The sequence below is a fragment of the Scyliorhinus torazame genome, chromosome 7 (assembly GCF_047496885.1).
Source record: "Scyliorhinus torazame isolate Kashiwa2021f chromosome 7, sScyTor2.1, whole genome shotgun sequence".
NCBI classification, from domain to species: domain Eukaryota; kingdom Metazoa; phylum Chordata; class Chondrichthyes; order Carcharhiniformes; family Scyliorhinidae; genus Scyliorhinus; species Scyliorhinus torazame.
In genome coordinates, this window is record NC_092713.1 from 23,120,510 (window position 1) to 23,148,244 (window position 27,735).

Below are 27,735 nucleotides of genomic sequence, written 5' to 3' on the forward strand. Positions count from 1 at the left end.
ACACCGCATGAACGCCGTTTTGCATTCCCCAGGAAGTCCACATCCGGGGCATCACTCCCAACTTGGCTCACAGCTCCGGGAACGGTGCTTCTCCATAAACATGTGCGGCTCCACAAGGCGGACCCATTGGTGGAAAGGGTGCACCTGCTCCACGTAAACCCACAGTACGCCTACGTGGCGTTCCCCGACGGCCGCCAGGATAGTCTCCCTCAGGGACCTGGCACCAGCAGGTTCCACCCCCACACCACCCCCGTCGCCCCTGGCCCCACCCTCCCCCGCCGCCCCATCACCCCCCTAGGACCGTCCGTCCTCCCCCTGCCCACCCCCGTTGATGAAGAGGATTTCGGCACGCTCCCGGAGTCAACTTCGACCACGACAGCACCAACATCGCCGGCTCCACTTCGTCGATCCCAGAGGACGATCAAGGCGCCGGACCTGCTGAACCTCTGACCGGCCCATCGGTTGACCAGAGACATTTTTTTCCCACTGTTCTGTAAATATTAAAGATTGCGAATTGTATCTAGTTATCCACCACCCCCGCCGGACTCAATTTTAACAGGGGGTGAATGTGGTAAACCACTGTGTTCCTATATTAAGGGTTGAACGGTAGAACCTGCACTACAGGTTCACCTGGGCCCCTGCATGCTAGCTTCGCCCAGGAGCCGGGTTATAAATATGCGTGGCCTTCAGCCAGCAGCCATTTCGTCAGCTGCTGTAGGAGGCCACACTTCAGGGGCGAGATTCTCCGACCACCCGCCGGGTCGGAGAATCGCCGGGGGCTGGCGTGAATCCCGCCCCCGCCGGTTACCGAATTCTCTACCACCGGATATTCGGCGGGGGCGGGAATAGCGGCGCGCCGGTTGGCGGGCCACCCCTGCGATTCTCCGGCCCGGATGGGCTGAAGTCCCGCCACTAAAATGCCTGTCCCGCCGGCGTAGATTAAACCACCTACCTTACCGGCGGGACAAGGCGGCGCGGGCGGGCTCCGGGGTCCTGGGGGGGGTGCGAGGGGTGATCTGGCCCCGGGGGGTGCCCCCACGGTGGCCTGACCCGCGATCGGGGCCCTCCGATCCGCAGGCGTGCCTGTGCCGTGGGGGCACTCTTTCCCTTCCGCCTTCGCCACGGTCTCCACCATGGCGGAGGCGGAAGAGACTCCCTCCACTGCGCATGCGCGGGAATGCTGTCAGCGGCCGCTAACGCTCCCGCACATGCGCCACCCGGAGATGTCATTTCTGCGCCAGATGGCGGGGCACCAAAGGCCTTTCCTGCCAGCTGACGGGGCGGAAATTCGTCCGGCGCCGGCCTAGCCCCTTAAGTTTGGGGCTCGGCCCCCAAAGATGCGGAGCATTCTGCACCTTTGGGGCGGCGCGATGCCCGACTGATTTGCGCCGTTTTGAGCGCCAGTCGGCGGACATCGCGCTGTTTTCCGGAGAATTTCGCCCCAGAAACTAATAAAGCCTCAGTTTGAATTCAACTTCGTCTCCAGCCAAACTGATCGTGCCTCAGCCCTCCCATATAGCACTGTGCCTCCACCTCTGCTAGTGATGGTGGTGTCTGGGATATTATCATAGAATCCCGACAGTGCAGGGGGGAGGCCATTCAGCCCATCGAGTCTGCACCGAACCTTGCAAAGAACACCCTACCTAGGCCCATACCCCCACCCTACCCTTATAATCCAGTAACCTCACTTAACCTATTGAACACTAAAGGGCAATTTAACATGACCAAGCCACTTAACATGCACTTTTTTGGACTATGGGAGGAAACCAGAGCACCCGGAAGCAATCCACACAGACTCAGGGAGAACGTGCAGACTCCACACAGTCACCGAAGGCCGGAATTTGAACCAGGGTCTGTGGTGCTGTCAGACAGCAGGGCTAACCACTGTGCTACGGTGCCACCCTAAATGTCTTTAAGATTAAGACCATAAGAGCACAAGCGGGAGACATAGCAGTAGGCCATTGGGCCCATCAAGTCTGCTCTGCCATTCAATGAGATCATGTCTGTTTGTGAAAATGTTTGAATAAAGGATTTTTTTTTGAAGCTATAGAAAAAGATCCACTTGATGCGGAGACAAGAATTGCGGACCAGAAAGATAAGATAGCTCCTAATAGATCCCACAGGAATGTTAGAGGAGAGGTCTTCACCAAGAGACTGATGAAAATGTTGAACTCAATCCTGCTCAAGTAGTTGAGATGATGTACATATGTCCATTTGAGGATGTGGGAGAGAAGCATGGAGAAGAAAGGAATAAAAGGATAGATTGATGGGGTGAAATCAAGGTTGGAGCAGGCTTAGGTGGAGGTTCATTATTAGCAGGAACCCTTTGCACTGAATGGCCAGTTCCTCTATGTAAAATATTATGTAATACTATGCCACTCATCTTAGTGTAATCTAAACACTTTGACTTTTGGTTCTCCATTGTGTTTGCTTAATTATGCTATTATTCAATCTTGTGTGACATTGCTTACGATAAATTAAAAATTACACTGCATTCAGTTTCCTTCTGGTTAGCTGTGTTTGTGGCTAAAACAGGGCAGCACCAGGACAAAAAACATTCACCCAATCCCACCAATTTCCCATCGGAGGTCGACCCAGTAATTGGAATGCAATCGCATGGAATTCCCTATTTCAGCTGCGATGTTGGCTAAATCATTTTAAGCATCTTAACGCTTCCACCATAATGAAAGGGCCTTTCAGCGTTTATTACCTGTCATGTTTGACAGCTGTTCCAACGCTACGGCCGCACTTGGTCCTAATGCTATAGTGTGGACAACTGCCCCACTTTGTTTAACCTCGGCGAAGCAACTGCTTATTCCACTGTCCTCCCCATCAGTCAGCAAAATGATTTCATCACCGCCCGTGGCACCGTCATCACCGCGAAGTACCTGCAAAGCAGTTAGTTACTGTCAACACGGGAAAATAATGTGTTGTTGAAAGTTCCTTCAGCTTATCAAATGTTACCTGGAATCCAGACCGAACACCGGCACAGATATTTGTTCCGCCTGAAGCTGATTTCGGTAGCAGTCGGACAAGTTCTTTCCTCACATCATCATTATCAATCAATTTCAAATGTGTTTGAATACTGGCACCACTGCTAAAAGTGACAATTCCAACTTTCGATTTCACTTCAACGATCTGCACTAAGAATATCGCTGCTGCTTGTCGGAGTCTGTTAATACGATTCTCCTATTTAATAGAGAGAACAATGCAATATTTGCAGCACGGTAGCATAGTGGTTAGCACAATTGCTTCACAGCTCCAGGGTCCCAGGTTCGATTCCGGCTTGGGTCACTGTCTGTGCAGAGTCTGCACGTCCTCCCCGTGTGTGCGTGGGTTTCCTCCCACAGTCCAAAGATGTGCAGGTTAGGTGGATTGGCCATGTTAAATTGTCCTTAGTGTCCAAAATTGCCCTTAGTGATGGGTGGGGTTACTGGGTTATGGGGATAGGGTAGAGGTGTTGACCTTGGGTAGGGTGCTCTTTCCAAGAGCTGGTGCAGACTCGATGGGCCGAATGGCCTCCTTCTGCACTGTAAATTCTATGAAATATGCGGCGTTCAATAATTTATTTGGTTTACTTCTACATGGTATTAAAAATAAAATTTGGAAAAACTAATTTAAACTGGTCGACTGTGAGCAGCTCAACTGGACCCGATCCAATTTCCATTGAAGAAAGCAGCCGTTGATAATTGATGTTTATTCCAGCAAGCAGACTGCTTGGCCCTGGATGGTCATTGTTCTTCTAGCTGCACTCAGGCAAGTGGAGAGCGTTCAGGCACACTCCTGATTTGTGTCTTGTTGCTGGTGCTGAGGGGAGGTGGTGGTGATATTAATAATCTTCATTAGTGTCACAAGGAGGCTTACATTAACATTGCAATGAAGTTACTGTGAAAATCCCCTCGTTGCCACATTCTGGCGCCTGTTCGGGTACACGGAGGGAGAAGTCAGAATGTCCAATTCACCTAACAGCACGTCTTTCGGGACTTGTGGGAGGAAACCGGAGCACCCGGAGGAAACCCACGCAGACACGGGGAGAACGTGCAGACTCCGCACAGACAGTGACCCAAGCCGGGAATCGAACCCGGGACCCTGGCGCTGTGAAGCAACAGTGGTAACCACTGTGCTACCGTGCCAGTATAGTGGTATTGCCATTCGCCTGGCCTACATGTAACTCCAGATCTGTCATGATATTCAGACATGCACATAATGAGACAACAGACAGGCAGCTAATGAACACAGAGAACAGGACATAACCAATCAGCGGGCAGAACACTTGGGGGTGGTTTCCCACTATAAAAGGCACGAGGCACTCACACTCCATCTCTTTCCACTGGGGACATCTACAGAGTGAGTCAGGTGTATATATCACATAACACCTCCAGCACGTGGGGAAGAGCTAGTCTGGTTCAGTCAGACAGAGTAATCACACTTAGGTTTGCAGAGAGTTGAACTTACAGAGAACTGTGCTAACTGTGTGACAGGTTCAATAAATCAAATTGAACTAACTTCAAGATCTGGGGCGTCATTCTCCGACCCCCCGCCGGGTCGGAGAATGGCCGTTGGCCGCCGTGAATCCCGCCCCCGCCCCGCCGAAGTCTCCGGTACCGGAGATTGGGTGGGGGCGGGAATCGGGCCGCGCCGGTTGGCGGGACCCCCCGTTCAATTCTCCGGCCCGGATGGGCCGAAGTCCCGCCCAGAAATTGCCTGTCCCGCCGGCGTAAATTAAACCTGGTATTTACCGGCGGGACCAGGCGGCGTGGGCGGACTCCGGGGTCCTGGGGGGGGGGCGCGGGGCGATCTGACCCCGGGGGGTGCCCCCACGGTGGCCTGGCCCGCGATCGGGGCCCACCGATCCGCGGGCGGGCCTGTGCCGTGGGTGAACTCTTTCCCTTCCGCCTCCGCCACGGCCTCCACCATGGCGGAGGCGGAAGAGACACTCCCCACTGCGCATGCGCGGGAAACTTTCAGCGGCCGCTGACGCTCCCGCGCATGCGCCGGGAAACTGACAGCGGCCGCTGACGCTCCCGCGCATGCGCCGCATTTCCGCGCCAGCTGGCGGGGCAACAAACGCCATTTCCGCCAGCTGGCGGGGCGGAAATCCCTCCGGCGTCGGCCTAGCCCCTCAATGTTGGGGCTAGGCCGCCAAAGATGCGGAGCATTCCGCACCTTTGGGCCGGCGCGATGCCCGTCTGATTGGCGCCGTCTTTGGCGCCAGTCGGCGGACATCGCGCCGTTGGGGGAGAATTTCGCCCCTGGAGTCTATTTCAGTTATAGCTGCATCCAGTTGCAGCCCGTGTTATCTCAGTGTGCTTAACACAAGATCCACAGCAATTAGGGAAGGTTATTAAATGCTGGCCCAGCTTGAAATGCCCACATCCCATGATATGAATTTTGTTTATGAGTCCCAAAAGGAAAACTCAGTTCGGACCAGTGTTCCTATTTTCCTGTTTCACTGTTGTTTTTTCCATCTGGAAATACCCAGCTTCTGAACTCCTCTAGCTTCCTGTCTGAAAGTACACAACAGTCCGGACCTGCATCTAAAACAACGCTTTCTGTGAAATACACTTTGCAAAAGGTCTTACCGACCCCATGCTTCCGGATGTATCAAGGACTAAGCAGATCACACGGTCTTTGGCCTGTAGGATTGTAAATGTCGGTGTCACCGAACCAGTGTGGGGTGGGCGATTGTTTCTGAAATCCTCTGACTCTCTGATCACTTCCCAAATGCTCCTGTAATCGCACATTTTGTTCTGCTTGGTCGGTGCTTCGGGATTGTGAGTTTTATTGTCACAGAATTCAACCACCTAGGTATTTGGAGAGAACGAAAATGCCATGGGTTGAAGGGGCTTCAGGGATAACAGCGCTGCTTAAAAGCACTAAGCAAAGTCTCGAAAAGCATGAAAATCTACAACAAAGATATAAAATGATGGAAATACTCAGCAGGTCTGACAATATTTGTGGAAACAATCCTTGTGGTGAAGGCACGCTCACAATGCTATTAGGGGAAGTGTTCTGGATTTTGATGCAGTGAAGTTAAAGGAATGGCGATATATTTCAAGCCTAGATTGTACGTGATTGGAGCAGAATTTGTTCCCAGGGGCCAGCCCTGCTTGTCCTATAAAGAGTAAATATCAGGGGCGGTATTCTCCCGTACCCGGCGGGGCTGGATGGTGCGGTGTGAACCACTCTGGCGTCGGGCCGCCCCAAAGATGCGGAATCCTCCGCACCTTCAGGGGCTCGGCCGGCGCCGGAGTGGTTAGCGCCGGCCGGCCGGGGTGGAAGGCCTTTGGTGCTGCGCCAGCCGGGGCCGAAGGGACTCCGCCGGCCGGCGCGGGTCCGCGCATGCGCGGGAGCGTCAGCTGCTGACATCATCCCCGCGCATGCGCAGGGGGGAGGTTCACATTCGCGCCGGACATCGCGGAGGCTTACAAGGCCGGCGCGTAGGAAAAGAGTGCCCCCGCGGCACAGGCCCACCCGCGGGTCGGTGGGCCCCAATCGTGGGCCAGGCCACCATGGGGGCACCCCCCAGGGACAGATCACCCCGCCCCCCCCACCCCCCAGGACCTGGGTGTCCGTCCGCGCCGCCAGGTCCCACCGGTAAGGCACCTAATCCAATTTACGTCGGCGGGACCTGCATAGAACGAGCGGGACTTCGGCCCATCGCGGGTCGGAGAATCGTCGGGGGGGGGGGGGGCCAATGCGAGTGGCCGGCGACTGTCGGGGCGGGATTCCCACCCCCGCCAAATCTCCGGCGCGGGATTCCCACCCCCGCCAAATCTCCGGCGCGGGATTCCCACCCCCGTCAAATCTCCGGCGCCGGAGAATTCGGCAGTCACGCCGCCCCCCCCCCCCCCCCCCCCCCCCCCCGGCGATTCTCCGACCCGGCGGGAGGTCGGAGAATCCCGCCCCACATGTTTGGGAGGGTTTGCTGTAAAAGGCTTTGCGAGTTACTGATGTGCACCCAGCAGCGCATACACCTCGCAGCGATGGTGCACCAGTGATGGAGGGAGCGAATGTTTAAGGTGATAGATAGGCTGCCATGTCCTCGATAGCAGTACATTTCTGGAATGTTGTTGCGGCTGCCCCTCTCCAAGTGCAGAGCATTCCATCCCAGTCCTCACTTGTGCCTTGCAGTCAGGGTGGGAAGATGAGCAAATCACTGCAGGATCTCCAACCCCTCACCTAATTTTGTCGCCACGGTATTTATACGGCTGGTGCAGTTCGGTACCTGGTCAGTGGCAATCCCCAGAAGGTTGATGGTGGGGATTGGGCAATGGTAGCAGCATTGCACAGCAAGTGTGCTGGCTAGACGCTCTCTAGCTAGAGATGGTCATTGCTTTGTACTTTTGTGGCACTATTTGCTACTTATCAGCCCAAACCTGAATGTTTTTGCTTGGCTTGCTGCATGCGGCTACGGTCTGCTTTGTTATTTGAAGAATTACGAATTGAATTGAAAACTACGTATTCAACAGCAAACAGCCCCGAATGCAAGGAAAATCATCGATGAAGCAACTGAAGGTAACTTGTCCTGAGAGGCTGCTCAGAGGAGGTCTTGTAATAAGACCTGGGGCTAATGTAATAAGCTGTGTAAGTGTTACAAGATCTAAATTGTGAACGATATTTGAAAATAGCGCCTTCTGGTAACTCCACTTACACTTGGCAATCCCTGTAGGTACATTATTGAAGAGGATGAACTCTGATCCTTCGCCGGAAAGAATTTGCAATCCCCTTTCGGCAACCCTGTGTTGGCATCGTTGTCACAAACCGAACAAGAGCTGCCAGGGCATTCAGCAGTCTTTCCTGTTATTTCTTCTGAACATCTAAAAGTCAAAATAATATTTTTTAAATGCATTTGATTCCGGGTAACACTTCTCGTAGAAGAGATCTATTAATGAGTTGGGCCATGTTTATGCAGACAATACCAAGGAGTGAAAACTCGTTGAGACTTTGGCCGGGATTCTCCGTTGCGAGTCCGCCCCGCTATCCCGCTGAGAGCGAGGACGGAGAACTTGGCCCTCAGCTAAATCTCCCATTCATGGCAACGGGATTGGAGAATCCCGCTGCCGTGAACGGACAGAGGATTCCGTCCTTATTTTCATTTTTCATCATTTCATCAATTATGGCCTCTTTCTCCCAACACTGGGCGCGATTCTCCGCAAACGGCGCGATGTCCGCCGACCGGCGCTGCCCCAAGCATCACTAATTCTCCGGCCCGGATTGGGCTAGCAGCGGCGTGACGCTATCCGCGCTGGCTCATGTGGTTCACGCCGCACGGCGTGACGGCTCAAAAGACGCGCTGCTCCCGCCACCCGACCAGAAGACCCGACCGGATGGCCGCCCGCCGCGCAGCCCCTAGGTTCCAAAACCGCGACATCGAGGCGCTCCTGGACGCAGAGGAGCAGAGGAGGGAGGCCCTGTATCCCGGACACGGCCGCAGGGTCGCCCCACGCCACAGCCGACGTCTGTGGAGGGAGGTGGCAGAGGCCGTCAGCGCTGTGGCCCTGACATCACGGACTGGCAGCCAGTGCCACAAGAAGGTGAACGACCTCGTCAGGGCAGCCAGGGTGAGACCCCCCTCCCTGTCCGATATCCATATCCCCCATATCCCCACTCCCCCATATCCCCCCTCCCCATATCCCCCATATCCCCCCTCCCCCTCCCCATATCCCCTCTCCCCCATATCCCCCCTCCCCCATATCCCCTCTCCCCCATATCCCCCTTCCCCCATATCCCCCCTCTCCCATATCCTCCCTCCCCCATATCCTCCATATCCCCCAAGTGAATCCAGCCCTAACCTTAACCTCTGCAATGCACGCGCAACCGATGGCGTGCATTCATATACCTGCCTAACACTGTTGCCTTTTACCCCTGCCACCAACACCGCCCCCCCCCCCCCCCAACAGGAGAAGCGAACACACAACACCAGGGAGCATGTGAGGACTGGAAGAGGCCCAGCTGATGAGAGGCCACTCACCGAACATGAGGAAAGGGCCCTGGAACTGGCTGGCGGGCCTGAGGACCGGGAGGTTACAGATGCAGAGGTCGGCGGCCCACCAGCAAGTGAGCCACCGACAGCATGTCCCCATATCCCCCCTCCCCCATATACCCCCTCCCCATATCCCCCATATCCCCCCTCCCCCATATCCCCCCTCCCCCAAATCACCTGATCACTGCCTGCGTGTCTAACCATGCATGCTTCATTGTGTATCGCAGGAGCAAACGTTGGGGCACCCATCCCCGCAGATGCAGACCGCCTGCAGGATACCCCTCGGAGGCCATGGGAGACAGAGAGACCCGGACCCTCTGGCATGTGACACTCGCAAGATGCCCCACAGAGACATGGGATACGGAGAGACCTGGAGCAACAGGGAGACGACGCCCCCATCTCATGCGGGTGCGGCAACGCAGGCGTGTGCCACCCAGCGACGAGGGGGGCAGCCACAGGCCCCCGTCGCAGCCGAGCCACGAAACCACAACCCAGGACACCCCGACCCAGGACACCCCTACCCAGGAAACTGAAATACCGGACAGTGACACAGAGTGGATGGGTGGAGACGAACCGCCACCCCAAAGTACCATGGACTCAAAGTCGGACGATGCGCACGACACAACGCCACTGCTGTCACCAACACCCTCCACCATCACAGAGACACTCACCTCGGTTGGGCACTTTAGTGATGAGGCGCCTGGTACACTCACTGGTGCGCACAACACAGCCGTCCCGGTACAGCAGGTGGAGGTAGGAGCAGCAGAGGGGCCGGGCGGTCGGAGGGCAGCCCGGCGCAAGCGAACATCTGCCGCCCAGATGGATCCCGGGTTCCTGGAGTTACCACACCCACACATAGATCCGATGCAACCACCGACCCGGAGACGAGCGAAGAGGGTGACGGCCGGCTTGCGGCGGCTGCAGTCGCAGGTGGAGGAGTCCACCCTCATCCAGGAGCTGGGAGTGGTGCCGGTCATGCGTGCCACCCAGGCCGACACCGCACGGGTGGCGTCCGCGGTGGAGGCAATGGGTGCGACGGTGTCAGACATGGGGAACGGTTTGCGAGGTCTGGGGCTTTCCGTGCAGGCGGCGTCTGTGGCCCAGGACATGGCTGCCCAATCACAGGAGGCCATGAGCCAGCGCCAGCGGCAGATGGCAGAGGCACTCAACGCCGTGGCCCAGTCTCAGCAGGCCATGGCCCAGTCTCTGCAGGCCATGGCCCAGTCTCTGCAGGCCATCGCTGAGGGCATCGGCGCCATTGCCCATGCGCGAGCCGGCAACAGTCACAGACAAGGATGGGCAACTCCCTGAGCTGCATGGTTGCAAACCTGCAGACCCCTGTCGATACCAGCACGGGCCTCCAGGACTGGCAGCGCCAGGTGTCGGGGGGGCATCGGATGGCCAGTCCGTTCGCATCCCCCACCCATGTAGAGGCCCGGGGGCCATCGGGCACCCGAGGGAGGAGGAGGTGCTGTGGTCCATCCCGGGTCCCCCTGTAGGGGAGGCCCCGGAACACCTCAACACCTCGGGCTCCCCCCCTTCCGTCCCTGGTGCATCGGGTGGGCAACGGGCAGGACAGGCTGGCAGGTCACCATCCCAGTTGCCCAGGCCGCAGCCTGGCCCATCTAGGCCAGGACGCCCCAGGAAACGGCCGGCAAAGGGATCTCGGGTGAGAGGGCAGGAATCACAGGAGTCCACCTCCAGTTCTGCTGTACCGTCTGGGGAAACACCTAGGCATAGTCAAAGGGCCCGTAAGGACAAACAATTAGACACTGAGTAAGTTGGCACGGGTGCAGGGCACAGATGAGTTTTAGGGGCTAGGGCACGTGCATGCACTGCTTTTGTTATTAAAGTCAATGTTACACCTACAGAAGCTGCCTTTGTGCTCTGTCCAAAGCGTGCGGGGGTGTCATGTACGTTGAGCGCAAGTGTGTGTGTGAGGGGTGGTCTTACCTCGGCCCCAGGTGAGTCTGCCCCCTTCCCCCTGGGCCGCCATCAACATCCCCTGGGCAGAGGACGGAACCGTGCGCTGCAGTGTCACAGCCGCATGCAGGGATGGTCCGGGTGGATGGTGGTACTGTGGCCATGGGTCAGACATAGTCCAACGATGTGGAGCCAGGAGCTCATCGCAGGGCGGGTTGTCATCATCCTCCATGGCCTGCAATAGACACGTGTCCACCGGCGCCCGTGATAACCCGGCCATTGTGCCGCATGTGGATCGGCAATGGGGGGGGTGGTGTGCATGCGGGTGGGGTGGGTGGGGTTGGGGAGGGGAGTGAGGGTGCTGGGTGGGTGGATGGGTGGGGGGGTGAGGGTGTTCGGTTGTTGCCATGGTGTGCGGTCTGTGGCCATACTACCCGATTCCCACGCCCCTCTAGTCAGTGAAGTGGGCGTCTATCAGCCTGTCCCGTGCCCGCTGGCCCAGCCGGTAACGGTGGACAGCCACCCGCCCATGTCTAGCCCATCTGCCCTGACCATTGCCCCCATCCCCCTCATCTGGGGATGACTGCGCCTCTTCCTGCTGCTCCTCCACTCCGCCCTCCTCTGCCTGCGGCACATCGCCCCTCTGCTGGGCTATGTTGTGCAGGACACAGCACACCACAATGATGCGGCCGACCTTATCTGACCAATACTGGAGGGCGCCCCCAGAGAGGTCCAGGCACCTGAAACTCATCTTCAGCACGCCAAAGCACCTCTCGATCACACCCCTTGTCGCTACATGGGCATCATTGTAGCGGTTCTCCGCCTCATTGCGTGGCCTCCGTATAGGCTTCATCAGCCACGACCGCAATGGGTAGCCCCTGTCGCCCAGCAACCAGCCCCTCAGCCGGGGATGGCATCCCTCGTGCATGCCGGGAATGTATGACCGCGACAACATGTATGAGTCGTGTACACTGCCCGGTACCGGGCCCAGACGTGCAGGATAATCATGCGGTGATTGCAGACCACCTGGATGTTCATTGAATAGGTCCCCTTCCTATTGGTGAACATAGAACATAGAACATAGAAAATACAGCACAGAACAGGCCCTTCGGCCCACGATGTTGTGCCGAACCTTTGTCCTAGATTAATCATAGATTAACATTGAATTTACAGTGCAGAAGGAGGCCATTCGGCCCTTTGAGTCTGCACCGGCTCTTGGAAAGAGCACCCTACCCAAACTCCCCTCCCCGGCACGCACCTCCCCGTCCCCCTCCCCGTCGGTCATCCTCCCGTCCCCCATCCCCGGCACGAACCCACCCGTCCCCCTCCCCGGCACGCACCTCCTCGTCCCCCTCCCCGGCAGTCATCCTCCCGTCCCCCTCCCCGGCACGCACCCCCCCGTCCCGCTCCCCGGCACGTACCTCCCCGTCCCCCTCCCCGGCACGCACCCCCCCCCCCCCGTCCCCCTCCCCGGCACGCACCTCCTCGTCACCCTCCCCGGCAGTCATCCTCCCGTCCCCCTCCCCGGCACGCACACCCCCCGTCCCCCTCCCCGGCACGCACCTCCTTGTCCCCCTCCCCGGCACGCACCCCCTCGTCACCCTCCCCGGCAGTCATCCTCCCGTCCCCCTCCCCGGCACGCACCTCCCCATCCCCCTCCCTGGCACGCACCCCCCGTCCCCCTCCCCGGCACGCACCTCCCCATCCCCCTCCCCGGCACGCACCTCCCCATCCCCCTCCCTGGCACGCACCCCCCGTCCCCCTCCCCGGCACGCACCTCCCCATCCCCCTCCCCGGCACGCACCTCCCCATCCCCCTCCCTGGCACGCACCCCCCGTCCCCCTCCCTGGCACGCACCCCCCCGTCTGCCTCCCCGACACGCACCACATCGTCTCCCTCACCGGCACGCACCTCCCTGTCCCCCTGCCCGGCACGCACCCCCCCGTCCCCCGTCCCCCTCGCCGGCACGCAGCCCCCCGCCCCCCCCATCCCCCTCCCCGCCCTCCCCATCCCCTTCCCATGCACGCACCCCCCCCCTCCCCGGCACGCACCTCCCCGTCCCCCTCCCCAGCAGTCATCCTCCCGTCCCTCTCCCCGGCACGCACCCCCTCGTCCCCCTCCCCGGCACGCACCACCTCGCCTCCCTCACCGGTACGCACCACCCCCCCCCGGCACGCACCTAACCCTCCCCCTCCCCGGCACGCACCCCCCCGTCCCCCTCCCCGGCAGTCATCCTCCCGTCCCCCTCCCCGGCACGCACACCCCCCGTCCCCCTCCCCGGCACGCACCCCCCCCCGTCCGCCTCCCCGACACGCACCACCTCGTCTCCCTCACCGGCACGCACCTCCCTGTCCCCCTCCCCGGCACGCACCCCCCCGCCCTCACGTCCCCCTCCCCGGCACGCACCCCCCCGCCCCCCGTCCCCCTCCCCAGCACGCACAACCCCGTCCCCTTCCACGGCAACGCACCCTTCCCCCCTCCACGGCACGCACCTCCCCGTCCCCCTCTCCAGAAGTCATTCTCCCGTCCCCCTCCCCGGCACGCACCCCTCCGTCCCCCCCCCGGCACGCACCTCCCCATCCCCCTCCCCGGCACGAACCCACCCGCCCCTCTCCCCGGCACGCACCTTCTCATCCCCCTCCCCGGCACGCACCCCCCCCCCCCCGTCCCCCTCCCCGGAACGCACCCCCCCGTCCGCCTCCCCGGCACGCACCTCCCCATCCCCCTCCCTGGCACGCACCTCCCCGTCCCTCTCCCCGGCACGCACCACCCCGTCCCCCTCCCCGTCAGTCATCCTCCTGTCCCCCTCCCCGGCACGCACCTCCGTCCCCCTTCCCGGCACTTAGCCTCCCGTCCCACTCCCCGGCACGCACCTCCTCGTCCCCCTCCCCGGCAGTCATCCTCCCGTCCCCCTCCCCGGCACGCACCTCCCCGTCCCCCTCCCCGTCGGTCATCCTCCCGTCCCCCTCCCCGGCAGGAACACCCCCGTCCCCCTCCCCGGCACGCACCACCCCGTCCCCCTCCCCGGCAAGCACGCCCCCGTCCCCCTCCCCGGCAAGCACGCCCCCGTCCCCCTCCCCGGCAAGCACCACTCCGTCCCCCTCCACGGCAGGCACACCCTCACCCCCCTCCCCGGCACGCACCTCCCCGTCCCCCTCCCCGTCGGTGATCCTCCCTTCCCCCTCCCCGACACTCACACCCCCGTCCCCCTCCCCGGCACACACCTCCACGTTCCCCTCCTCGGCACGCACGCCCCCCTCCCCGGCACGCACCTCCACGTCCCCCTCCCCGGCACGCATGCCCCTGTCCCCCTCCCCGGTACGAACCCCCCCCCGTCCCCCTCCCCAGCACGCACCCTCATCCCCCTCCCCGGCACTACCCACCCGTCCCCCTCCCCGGCACGCACCCTCATCCCCCTCCCCGGCACTACCCACCCGTCCCCCTCCCCGGCACGCAACCCCCCGGCCCCCTCCCCGGCACGGACCTCCCCGTCCCCCTCCCCGTCGGTCATCCTCCCGTCCCCCAACCCCGGCACGAACCCTCCACGGCACGCACCTCCTCGTCCCCCTCCCCGGCAGTCATCCTCCCGTCCCCCTCCCCGGCACGCACCTCCCCGTCCCCCTCCCCGTCGGTGATCCTCCCTTCCCCCTCCCCGACACTCACACCCCCGTCCCCCTCCCCGGCACACACCTCCACGTTCCCCTCCTCGGCACGCACGCCCCCCTCCCCGGCACGCACCTCCACGTCCCCCTCCCCGGCACGCATGCCCCTGTCCCCCTCCCCGGTACGAACCCCCCCCCGTCCCCCTCCCCAGCACGCACCCTCATCCCCCTCCCCGGCACTACCCACCCGTCCCCCTCCCCGGCACGCACCCTCATCCCCCTCCCCGGCACTACCCACCCGTCCCCCTCCCCGGCACGCAACCCCCCGGCCCCCTCCCCGGCACGGACCTCCCCGTCCCCCTCCCCGTCGGTCATCCTCCCGTCCCCCAACCCCGGCACGAACCCTCCACGGCACGCACCTCCTCGTCCCCCTCCCCGGCAGTCATCCTCCCGTCCCCCTCCCCGGCACGCACCCCCCCGTCCCGCTCCCGGCACGTACCTCCCCGTCCCCCTCCCCGGCAGTCATCCTCCCGTCCCCCTCCCCGGCACGCACCCCCCCGTCCCGCTCCCGGCACGTACCTCCCCGTCCCCCTCCCCGGCACGCACCCCCCCCCCCCCCCCCCGCGGCACGCACATACCCATCCCCCTCCCCGGCACGCACCGCCGCCGTCCCCCTCCCCGGCACACCCCCCACCCGTCCCCCTCCCCGGCACGCACACCACCCGCCCCCCTCCCCGGCACGCACCTCCCTGTCCCTCTCCCCGGCACGCACCACCTTGCCTCCCTCACCGGCACGCACGTCCCTGTCCCCCTCCCGGGCACGCACCCCCGCCCCCCTCCCCGGTACGCACCACACCCCCCCGGCACGCACCTACACCTCCCCCTCCCCGGCACGCACCCCCCCGTCCCCCTCCCCGGCAGTCATCCTCCCGTCCCCCTCCCCGGCACGCACACCCCCCGTCCCCATCCCCGGCAGCCATCCTCCAGTCCCCATCCCAGGCACGCACCTCCCCATCCCCCTCCCCGGCACGCACCTCCCCGTCCCTCTCCCCGGCACGCACCTCCTCGTCCCCCTCCCCGGCAGTCATCCTCCCGTCACGCACCTCCCCGTCCCCCTCCCTGTCGGTCATCCTCCCGTCCCCCTCCCCGACACTCACACTCACACCCCCGTCCCCCTCACCGGCACGCACCTCCCTGTCCCCCTCCCGGGCACGCACACCCCCGCCCCCCCGTCCCCCTCCCCGGCACGCACCCCCCCGCCCTCACGTCCCCCTCCCCGGCACGCACCCCCCCGCCCCCCCGTCCCCCTCCCCGGCACGCACATCCCCGTCCCCTTCCACGGCAACGCACCCTTCCCCCCTCCACGGCACGCACCTCCCCGTCCCCCTCTCCAGCAGTCATTCTCCCGTCCCCCTCCCCGGCTCGCACCTCCGTCCCCCTCCCCGGCAGTCATCCTCTCGTCCCCCTCCCCGGCACGCACCTCCCCGTCCCCCTCCCCGTCGGTCATCCTCCCGTCCCCCTCCCCGGCAGGAACACCCCCGTCCCCCTCCCCGACACTCACACTCACACCCCCGTCCCCCTCCCCGGCACGCACCACCCCGTCCCCCTCCCCGGCAAGCACGCCCCCGTCCCCCTCCCCGGCATGCACCCCTCCGCCCCCCTCCCCGGCACGCACCTCCCCTTCCCCCTCCCCGTCGGTGATCCTCCCTTCCCCCTCCCCGACACTCACACCCCCGTCCCCCTCCCCGGCACACACCTCCCCGTTCCCCTCCTCGGCACGCACGCCCCCCTCCCCGGCACGCACCTCCACGTCCCCCTCCCCGGCACGCACGCCCCTGTCCCCCTCCCCGGTACGCACCCACCCCCCGTCCCCCTCCCCGGCACGCACCTCCACGTCCCCCTCCCCGGTATGCACCCCCCCCGTCCCCCTCCCCAGCACGCACCCTCATCCCCCTCCCCGGCACGCACCCTCATCCCCCTCCCCGGCACTACCCACCCGTCCCCCTCCCCGGCACGCAACCCCCCGGCCCCCTCCCTGGCACGGACTTCCCCGTCCCCCTCCCCGTCGGTCATCCTCCCGTCCCCCAACCCCGGCACGAACCCTCCCCGGCACGCACCTCCTCGTCCCCCTCCACGGCAGGCACTCCCCCGTCCCCCTCCCCGTCGGTCTTCCTCCTGTCCCCCTCCACGGCAGGCACTCCCCCGTCCCCCTCCCCGGCATGCACCCCTCCGCCCCCCTCCCCGGCACGCACCCCCCCGTCCCCCTCCCCGTCGGTGATCCTCCCTTCCCCCTCCCCGACACTCACACCCCCGTCCCCCTCCCCGGCACACACCTCCCCGTTCCCCTCCTTGGCACGCACGCCCCCCTCCCCGGCACGCACCTCCACGTCCCCCTCCCCGGCACGCACGCCCCTGTCCCCCTCCCCGGTACGCACACCCCCCCGTCCCCCTCCCCAGCACGCACCCTCATCCCCCTCCCCGGCACTACCCACCCGTCCCCCTCCCCGGCACGCACCCCCCCGGCCCCCTCCCCGGCACGCAACCCCCCGGCCCCCTCCCCGGCACGGACTTCCCCGTCCCCCTCCCCGTCGGTCATCCTCCCGTCCCCCAACCCCGGCACGAACCCTCCCCGGCACGCACCTCCTCGTCCCCCTCCCCGGCAGTCATCCTCCCGTCCCCCTCCCCGGCACGCACCCCCCCGTCCCCCTCCCCGGCACGCACCCCCCCCCCGGCACGCACCTACCCATCCCCCTCCCCGGCACGCACCGCCACGGTCCCCCTCCCCGGCACACCCCCCCCCCCATCCCCCTCCCCGGCACGCACACCCCCCGTCTCCCTCCCCGGCACGCACCCCCTCGTCCCCCTCCCCGGCATGCACCCCCCCGCCCCCCGCTCCCATAGAACATAGAACATAGAAAATACAGCACAGAACAGGCCCTTCGGCCCACGATGTTGTGCCGAACCTTTGTCCTAGATTAATCATAGATTATCATTGAATTTACAGTGCAGAAGGAGGCCATTCGGCCCCTTGAGTCTGCACCAGCTCTTGGAAAGAGCACCCTACCCAAACTCAACACCTCCACCCAACACCAAGGGCAATTTGGACATTAAGGGCAATTTATCATTGGCCAATTCACCTAACCCGCATTAGGCTGAATTTGGTGCTTTGTGAGTGCGATAGTGAGAGTTTGGTGACCGAGGGAGTTAGGTGAGGAGGGAGTAAGGTGCTCCTTTCATTTTGTTTCCGACATTTCCACAAAGAGTGTGAAGAGAGCCAGGAGTTTACAGGAAGTGTAGCTGACTGGGAGCAGAGTCGGAGGGCGGAGATCTAGTTAGTCCACACAGCAGCTATATTCTGTCAGGTAAGAGGGGATGGAGGCTAGGCCAGTTACATGCTCCTCCTGTAGGATGTGGGTGGCGAGGGATACCACCGGTGTCCCCGCTGACTATACCTGCGGGAAGTGCACCCAACTTCAGCTCCTCAAAGACCGTGTCAGGGAACTGGAGCTGAAGCTGGATGAACTTCGGATCATCCGGGAGGCAGAGGGGGTGATTGAGAAGAGTTACAGGGAGGTAACCACACCCAAGGTACAGGACAAGAATAGCTGGGTTACAGTCAGGGGGAAAAAAACAAACAGGCAGACAGTGCAGGGATCCCTCGTGGCCGTTCCCCTTCAAAACAAGTATACCGTTTTGGATGCTGTTGGGGGGGATGACCTACCGGGGGAAGGCCCCAGCGGCCAGGTCTCTGGCACTGAGTCTGGCTCTGGGGCTCAGAAGGGAAGGGGGGAGAATAGAAAAGCAATAGTTGTAGGAGATTCAATGGTTAGGGGAATAGATAGGAGATTCTGTGGTCGCGAGCGAGACTCCCGGAAGGTATGTTGCCTCCCGGGTGCCAGGGCCAGGGATGTCTCGGATCGTGTCTTCAGGATCCTTAAGGGGGAGGGGGAGCAGCCAGAAGTCGTGGTGCACATTGGTACCAACGACATAGGTAGGAAAAGGGGTGTGGAGGTAATAAACAAGTTTAGGGAGTTAGGCTGGAAGTTAAAAGCCAGGACAGACAGAGTTGTCATCTCTGGTTTGTTGCCGGTGCCACGTGATAGCGAGGCTAGGAATAGGGAGAGAGTGCAGTTGAACACGTGGCTGCAGGAATGGTGTAGGAGGGAGGGCTTCAGGTATTTGGATAATTGGAGCGCATTCTGGGGAAGGTGGGACCTGTACAAGCAGGACGGGTTGCACCTGAACCAGAGGGGCACCAATATCCTGGGAGGGAGGTTTTCTAGTACTCTTCGGGAGGGTTTAAACTAATTTGGCAGGGGAATGGGAACCGGATTTGTAGTCCAGCAACTAAGGTAGCTGATATTCAGGACGCCAAAGCTTGTAATGAGGCAGTGGGGAAGGGAACACTGACAAAGGAGAGTATTTGCAGGCACGGAGATGGGTTGAAGTGTGTATACTTCAACGCAAGAAGCATCAGGAATAAGGTGGGTGAACTTAAGGCATGGATCGGTACTTGGGACTACGATGTGGTGGCCATCACGGAAACTTGGATAGAAGAGGGGCAGAAATGGTTGTTGGAGGTCCCTGGTTATAGATGTTTCAATAAGATTAGGGAGGGTGGTAAAAGAGGTGGGGGGGTGGCATTTTTAATTAGAGATAGTATAACAGCTGCAGAAAGGCAGTTTGAGGAGTATCACCCTATTGAGGTAGTATGGGTTGAAGTCAGAAATAGGAAAGGAGCAGTCACCTTGTTAGGAGTTTTCTATAGGCCCCCCAATAGTAGCAGAGATGTGGAGGAACAGATTGGGAAACAGATTTTGGAAAGGTGCAGAAGTCACAGGGTAGTAGTCATGGGCGACTTTAACTTCCCAAATATTGAGTGGAAACTCTTTAGATCAAATAGTTTGGATGGGGTGGTGTTTGTGCAGTGTGTCCAGGAAGCTTTTCTAACACAGTATGTAGATTGTCCAACCAGAGGAGGGGCAATATTGGATTTAGTACTGGGTAATGAACCAGGGCAAGTGATAGATTTGTTAGTGGGGGAGCATTTTGGAGATAGTGACCACAATTCTGTGACTTTCACTTTAGTAATGGAGAGGGATAGGTACGTGCAACAGGGCAAGGTTTACAATTGGGGGAAGGGTAAATACGATGTTGTCAGACAAGAATTGAAGTGCATAAGTTGGGAACATAGGCTGGCAGGGAAGGACACAAGTGAAATGTGGAACTTGTTCAAGGAACAGGTGCTACGTGTCCTTGATATGTATGTCCCTGTCAGGCAGGGAAGAGATGGTCAAGTGAGGGAACCATGGTTGACAAGAGAGGTTGAATGTCTTGTTAAGAGGAAAAAGGTGACTTATGTAAGGCTGAGGAAACAAGGTTCAGACAGGGCATTGGAGGGATACAAGATAGCCAGGAGGGAACTGAAGAAAGGGATTAGGAGAGCTAAGAGAGGGCATGAACAATCTTTGGCGGGTAGGATCAAGGAAAACCCCAAGGCCTTTTACACATATGTGAGAAATATGAGAATGACTAGAGCGAGGGTAGGTCCGATCAAGGACGGTAGCGGGAGATTGTGTATTGAGTCTGAAGAGATAGGAGAGGTCTTGAATGAGTACTTTTCTTCTGTATTTACAAATGAGAGGGGCGATATTGTTGGAGAGGACAGTGTGAAACAGATTGGTAAGCTCGAGGAAATACTTGTTAGGAAGGAAGATGTGTTGGGCATTTTGAAAAACTTGAGGATAGACAAGTCCCCCGGGCCTGACGGGATATATCCAAGGATTCTATGGGAAGCAAGAGATGAAATTGCAGAGCCGTTGGCAATTATCTTTTCGTCCTCACTGTCAACCGGGGTGGTACCAGGGGATTGGAGAGTGGCGAATGTCGTGCCCCTGTTCAAAAAAGGAACTAGGGATAACCCTGGGAATTACAGGCCAGTTAGTCTTACTTCGGTGGTAGGCAAAGTAATGGAAAGGGTACTGAAGGATAGGATTTCTGAGCATCTGGAAAGACACTGCTTGATTAGGGATAGTCAGCACGGATTTGTGAGGGGTAGGTCTTGCCTTACAAATCTTATTGAATTCTTTGAGGAGGTGACCAAGCATGTGGATGAAGGTAAAGCAGTGGATGTAGTGTACATGGATTTTAGTAAGGCATTTGATAAAGTTCCCCATGGTAGGCTTCTGCACAAAGTAAGGAGGCATGGGATAGTGGGATATTTGGCCAGTTGGATAACGAACTGGCTAACCGATAGAAGTCAGAGAGTGGTGGTGGATGGCAAATATTCAGCCTGGATCCCAGTTACCAGTGGTGTACCGCAGGGATCAGTTCTGGGTCCTCTGCTGTTTGTGATTTTCATTAATGACTTGGATGAGGGAGTTGAAGGGTGGGTCAGTAAATTTGCAGACGATACGAAGATTGGTGGAGTTGTGGATAGTAAGGAGGGCTGTTGTCGGCTGCAAAGAGACATAGATAGGATGCAGAGCTGGGCTGAGAAGTGGCAGATGGAGTTTAACCCTGAAAAGTGTGAGGTTGTCCATTTTGGAAGGACAAATATGAATGCGGAATACAGGGTTAACGGTAGAGTTCTTGGCATTGTGGAGGAGCAGAGAGACCTTGGGGTCTATGTTCATACATCTTTGAAAGTTGCCACTCAAGTGGATAGAGCTGTGAAGAAGGCCTATGGTGTGCTCGCGTTCATTAACAGAGGGATTGAATTTAAGAGCCATGAGGTAATGATGCAGCTGTACAAAACCTTGGTAAGGCCACATTTGGAGTACTGTGTACAGTTCTGGTCGCCTCATTTTAGGAAGGATGTGGAAGCTCTGGAAAAGGTGCAAAGAAGATTTACCAGGATGTTGCCTGGAATGGAGAGTAGGTCTTACGAGGAAAGGTTGAGGGTGCTAGGCCTTTTCTCATTAGAGCGGAGAAGGATGAGGGGCGACTTGATAGAGGTTTATAAGATGATCAGGGGAATAGATAGAGTAGACAGTCAGAGACTTTTTCCCCAGGTGGAACACACCATTACAAGGGGACATAAATTTAAGGTGAAAAGTGGAAGATATAGGAGGGATATCAGAGGTAGGTTCTTTACCCAGAGAGTAGTGGGGGCATGGAATGCACTGCCTGTGGAAGTAGTTGAGTCGGAAACATTAGGGACCTTCAAGCAGCTGTTGGATAGGTACATGGATTACGGGAAAATGATATAGTGTAGATTTATTTGTTCTTAAGGGCAGCACGGTAGCATTGTGGATAGCACAATTGCTTCACAGATCCATGGTCCCAGGTTCGATTCCGGCTTGGGTCACTGTCTGTGCGGAGTCTGCACGTCCTCCCCCGTGTCTGCGTGGGTTTCCTCCGGGTGCTCCGGTTTCCTCCCCGGTACGCACCACCCCCACCCCCCCCCCCCCCGGCACGCACCTACACCTCCCCCTCCCCGGCACGCAACCCCCCGTCCCCCTCCCCAGCAGTCATCCTCCCGTCCCCCTCCCCGGCACGCACCCCCACCCCCCCCCCCCCCCGTCCGCCTCCCCGACACGCACTACCTCGTCTCCCTCCCCGGCACGCACCTCCCTGTCCCCCTCCCCGGCACGCACCCCCCTATCCACCTCCCCGGTACGCACCCCCCCCCCCGTCCGCCTCCCCGACACGCACCTCCCTGTCCCCCTCCCCGGTACGCACCCCCCCCCCCGTCCGCCTCCCCGACACGCACCACCTCGTCTCCCTCACCGGCAGTCATCCTCCCGTCCCCCTCCCCGGCAACGCACCCTTCCCCCCTCCCCGGCTCGCACCTCCCCATCCCCCTCCCCGGCACGAACCCACCCGCCCCCCTCCCCAGCGTCCCCCTCCCCCCCCCCCGTCCCCCCCTCCCCCCCGTCCCCCCCGTCCCCCCCTCCCCCCCGTCCCCCCCCCCTCCCGTGTCCCCCCCTCCCCCCCGCCCCCCCCCCTCCCGTGTCCCCCCGCCCCCCCTCCCGTCCCCCCTCCCCCCCCCCCGTCCCCCGTCCCCCCTCCCCCCCTCCCGTGTCCCCCCCGTCCCCCCTCCCGTGTCCCCCCCGTCCCCCCTCCCCCCCCCGTCCCCCCTCCCCCCCCCCCGTCCCCCCTCCCCCCCCCGTCCTCCCTCCCCCCGTCCCCCCGTCCCCCCCTCCCCCCCCCTCCCTCCCCCCCCCGTCCTCCCTCCCCCCGTCCCCCCCTCCCCCCCCTCCCTCCCCCCGTCCCCCCCTCCCCCCCCCTCCCTCCCCCCGTCCCCCCCTCCCCCCCTCCCTCCCCCCCCCGTCCCCCCTCCCCCCCCTCCCTCCCCCCGTCCCCCCTCCCCCCCCTCCCCCCCCTCCCCCCCCCTCCCCCCCCCCGTCCCCCCCTCCCCCCCCCGTCCCCCCCTCTCCCCCCCCCCCCCTCCCCCCCCGTCCCCCCCTCCCCCCCCGTCCCCCCCTCTCCCCCACCCCTCCCCCCCCCCCCCCCGCCCCCCCCCCCCCGTCCCCCCCTACCCCCCCCCCGCCCCCCCCCCCTCCCCCCCCCGTCCCCCCCCCCGTCCCCCCCCCCGTCCCCCCCCGTCCCCCCCCTCCCCCCCCCGTCCCCCCCTCTCCCCCCCCCGTCCCCCCCTCTCCCCCCCCGTCTCCCCCTCTCCCCCCCCCTCCCCCCCCGTCCCCCCCTCCCCACCCCCCTCCCCCCCCCCCCGTCCCCCCTCCCCCCCCCGTCCCCCCCTCCCCCCCTCCCTCCCCCCCCGTCCTCCCTCCCCCCGTTCCCCCCTCCCCCCCCTCCCTCCCCCCCCCGTCCTCCCTCCCCCCGTCCCCCCCTCCCCCCCCTCCCTCCCCCGTCCCCCCCTCCCCCCCTCCCTCCCCCCGTCCCCCCTCCCCCCCCCCGTCGTCCCCCCCGTCCCCCCTCCCCCCCCTCCCTCCCCCCGTCCCCCCCTCCCCCCCTCCCCCCCCCTCCCCCCCCCTCCCCTCCCCCGTCCCCCCCTCCCCCCCCCGTCCCCCCCTCTCCCCCCCCCTCCCCCCCCTCCCCCCCCGTCCCCCCCTCCCCCCCCCGTCCCCCCCTCTCCCCCCCCCGTCCCCCCCTCTCCCCCCCCCTCCCCCCCCCGTCCCCCCCTCCCCCCCCCGTCCCCCCCTCTCCCCCCCCCCTCCCCCCCCGTCCCCCCCTACCCCCCCGCCCCCCCCTCCCCCCCCCGTCCACCCCCCCCCCGCCCCCCCCCGTCCCCCCCCCCTCCCCCCCCGTCCCCCCCTCCCCCCCCCCGTCCCCCCCTCTCCCCCCTCTCCCCCCCCCCGTCCCCCCCTCTCCCCCCCCCGTCTCCCCCTCTCCCCCCCCCCCTCCCCCCCCCGTCCCCCCCTCCCCACCCCCCCTCCCCCCCCCGTCCCCCCTCCCCCCCCCGTCCCCCCTCCCCCCCCCGTCCCCCCCCCCCTCCCCCCCGTCCCCCCTCCCCCCCCGTCCCCCCCCTCCCCCCCTCCCCCCCCCCGTCCCCCCTCCCCCCCCCCTCCCCCCCCGTCCCCCCTCCCCCCCCGTCCCCGTCCCCCGTCCCCCCCGTCCCCCCTCCCCCCCCCCCCCCGTCCCCCCCGTCCCCCCTCCCCCCCCCTCCCCCCCCCCCGTCCCCCCCCTCCCCCCCCCCGTCCCCCCCCTCCCCCCCCCGTCCTCCCTCCCCCCGTCCCCTCCTCCCCCCCCTCCCTCCCCCCCCCCGTCCTCCCTCCCCCCGTCCCCCCTCCCCCCCCCTCCCTCCCCCCGCCCCCCCTCCCCCCCCTCCCTCCCCCCCCCCTCCCCCCCCCCCGTCCCCCCCCCCTCCCCCCGTCCCCCCCTCCCCCCCTCCCCCCCCCCTCCCCCCCTCCCCCCCCCGTCCCCCCCTCCCCCCCGTCCCCCCCTCTCCCCCCCCCTCCCCCCCCTCCCCCCCCATCCCCCCTCCCCCCCCCCGTCCCCCCCTCTCCCCCCCCCCTCCCCCCCCCCGTCCCCGTCCCCCCGTCCCCCCGTCCCCCCCCGTCCCCCCCTCCCCCCCGTCCCCCCCCTCCCCCCCCCCGTCCCCCCCTCTCCCCCCCCCGTCCCCCCCTCTCCCCCCCCCGTCTCCCCCTCTCCCCCCCCCTCCCCCCCCCCGTCCCCCCCTCCCCACCCCCCCTCCCCCCCGTCCCCCCCCCCCGTCCCCCCTCCCCCCCCCCCCCCGTCCCCCCCTCCCCCCCCCTCCCCCCCCGTCCCCCCTCCCCCCCCCCGTCCCCCCCCTCGTCCCCCCTCCCCCCCCCGTCCCCCCCTCCCCCCTCCCCCCCCCCGTCCCCCCTCCCCCCCCCCATCCCCCCCCCGTCCCCCCTGTCCCCCCTCCCCCCCCCCGTCCCCCCCGTCCCCCCTCCCCCCCCCTCCCCCCCCGTCCCCCCTCCCCCCCGTCCCCCCTCCCCCCCCCCGTCCCCCCTCCCCCCCCGTCCCCCCTCCCCCCCCCCGTCCCCCCTCCCCCCCCCCCGTCCGTCCCCCCCCCCCCATCCCCCGTCCCCCCGTCCCCGTCCCCCTCCCCGGCACGCACCACTCCGCCCCCCTCCCCGTCGGTGATCCTCCCTTCCCCCTCCCCGACACTCACACCTCCCCGTTCTCCTCCTCGGCACGCACCTCCCCCCTCCCCGGCACGCACCTCCTCGTCTCCCTCCCCGTCGGTCATCCTCCCGTCCCCCTCCCCGGCACGCACCTCCCCGTCCCCCTTCCCATCGGTGTTCCTCCCGTCCCCCTCCCCGACACTCACACCCCCATCCCCCTCCCCGGCACGCACGCCCCTGTCCCCCTCCCCGGCACGCACGCCCCTGTCCCCCTCCCCGGCACGCACGCCCCTGTCCCCCTCCCCGGCACGCACGCCCCTGTCCCCCTCCCCGGCACGCACCCACCCGTCCCCCTCCCCGGCACGCACCCCCCCCATCCCCGGCACGCACCTCCCCGTCCCCCTCCCCGTCCCCCTCCCCAGCAGTCATCCTCCCGTCCCCCTCCCCGGCACGCACACCCCCCCCTACCCGGCACGCACCTCCCCGTCCCCCTCCCCGGCAGCCATCCTCCCGTCCCCCTCCCCGGCACGCACCCCCCCGCCCCCCCGTCCCCCTCCCGGGCACGCACCTCCCCATCCCCTTCCCCGGCACGCACCCCCCCTCCCCGGCACGCACCTCCATCCCCCTCCCCGGCACTACCCACCCGTCCCCCTCCCCGCCACGCACCCACCCGTCCCCCTCCCCGCCACGCACCCACCCGTCCCCCTCCCCGCCACGCACCCACCCGTCCCCCTCCCCGCCACGCACCCACCCGTCCCCCTCCCCGCCACGCACCCACCCGTCCCCCTCCCCGCCACGCACCCACCCGCCCCCCTCCCCGGCACGCATCACCCCCGCCCCCCTCCCCGGCACGCATCCCCCCCATCCCCGGCACGCACATCCCCGTCTCCTTCCCCGGCACGCACCCCCCCGCCCCCCTCCCCGGCACGCATCCCCCCCGCCCCCCTCCCCGGCACGCATCCCCCCCGCCCCCCTCCCCGGCACGCATCCCCCCCATCCCCGGCACGCACACCCCCCGTCCCCCTCCCCGGCACGCACACCCCCCGTCCCCCTCCCCGGCACGCACCTCCCTGTCCCCCACCCCGGCACGCACCCCCCCGCCCCCCTCCCCGGCACGCACCACCTCGTCCCCCTCCCCGGCACACACCTCCCTGTCCCCCACCCCGGCACGCACCCCCCCGCCCCCCTCCCCGGCACGCACCCCCCCGTCCCCCTCCCCAGCAGTCATCCTCCCGTCCCCGGCAGGCACATCCCCGTCCCCTTCCCCGGCACACCCCCCCCCCTCCCTCCCTGGCACGCAACTCCCCGTTCCCCTCCCCGGCAGCCATCCTCCCGTCCTCCTCCGCGGCACGCACCCCTCCGTCCCCCTCCCCGGCACACACCTCCCCGTCCCTCTCCCCGGCACGCACCTCCCCGTCCCCCTCCCCGTCGGTCATCCTCCTGTCGCCCATCCCGGCACGCACCTCCGTCCCCCTCCCCGGCACTTAGCCCCCCGTCCCGCTCCCCGGCACGCACCTCCCCGTATTCCACCCCGGCAGTCATCCTCCCGTCCCCCTCCCCAGCACGCACCCCCCTGTCCCCTTCCCCGGCACGCACTTTCCCATCCCCCTCCCCGGCACCCACCCCCCCCCTCCCTGGCACGCACCTCCCCATCCTCCTCCCGGGCACACACCTCCCCGTCCCCCTCCCTGGCACGAAACCCCCCGTCCCCCTCCCCCTCCCCGGCACGCACCTCCTCGTCACCCTCCCCGGCAGTCATCCTCCTGTCCCCTCTCCCGCATGCAACCCCCCTCCCCTCCCCGACACGCACACCCCCGTCCGCCTCCCCGGCACGAACCTCCCCGTCCCCCTCCCCGGCACACACCACCTCGTCCCCCTCCCCGGCAGTCATCCTCCCATCCCCCTCCCCGGCACGCACACCCCCGTCCCGCTCCCCGGCACGTACCTCCCCGTCCCCCTCCCCGGCACGCACACCCCCGTCCGCCTCCCCGGCACGAACCTCCCCGTCCCCCTCCCCCTCCCCGGCACACACCACCTCGTCCCCCTCCCCGGCAGTCATCCTCCCATCCCCCTCCCCGGCACGAACCTCCCCGTCCCCCTCCCCGTCGGTCATCCTCCCATCCCCCTCCCCGGCACGCACACCCCCGTCCCGCTCCCCGGCACGCACACCCCCGTCCCGCTCCCCGGCACGTACCTCCCCGTCCCCCTCCCCGGCACGCACACCCCCGTCCGCCTCCCCGGCACGAACCTCCCCGTCCCCCTCCCCCTCCCCGGCACACACCACCTCGTCCCCCTCCCCGGCAGTCATCCTCCCCTCCCCCTCCCCGGCACACACCACCTCGTCCCCCTCCCCGTCGGTCATCCTCCCATCCCCCTCCCCGGCAGGCACCCCCCGACCCCCTCCCCGACACTCACCCCCCCCGTCCACCTCCCCGGCACGCACCTCCCGGTCCCCCTCCCCAGCACGCACGCCCCCGTCCCCCTCCCAGGCACGTACCCCCCCGTCCCCCTCCCCGGCGCGCACCCCCGTCCCCCTCCCCGGCACTCACCTCCCCGTCCCCCTAACCGTCGGTCATCCTCCTGTCCCCCATCCCCGGCACACACCCCCCTGCCCCCCGTCCACCTCCCCAGCACGCACCTCCCCGTTCCCCTCCCCGGCACGCACCCGCCCCCCCCTCCCCGGCACGCACCCCCCCATCCCCCTCCCCGGCACGCACCCCCCCGTCCCCCT

The 27,735-nt window shown here is 64.6% G+C and overlaps 1 protein-coding gene across 1 annotated transcript in view; it reads right to left on the reverse strand.

The window, feature by feature from the left end:
• Positions 1-27,735, reverse strand: part of LOC140426086 (calcium-activated chloride channel regulator 1-like) — an 84,547-nt gene that overhangs the window by 35,770 nt on the left and 21,042 nt on the right. Inside the window, exons 5-8 of the mRNA XM_072510430.1 lie at positions 7,655-7,820; positions 5,583-5,804; positions 2,965-3,189; positions 2,711-2,888 (exon numbers count right to left, since the gene is read on the reverse strand). Of these exons, the coding sequence (XP_072366531.1) occupies positions 2,711-2,888; positions 2,965-3,189; positions 5,583-5,804; positions 7,655-7,820 (791 nt within the window). The remainder of the gene's footprint in view (positions 1-2,710; positions 2,889-2,964; positions 3,190-5,582; positions 5,805-7,654; positions 7,821-27,735) is intronic.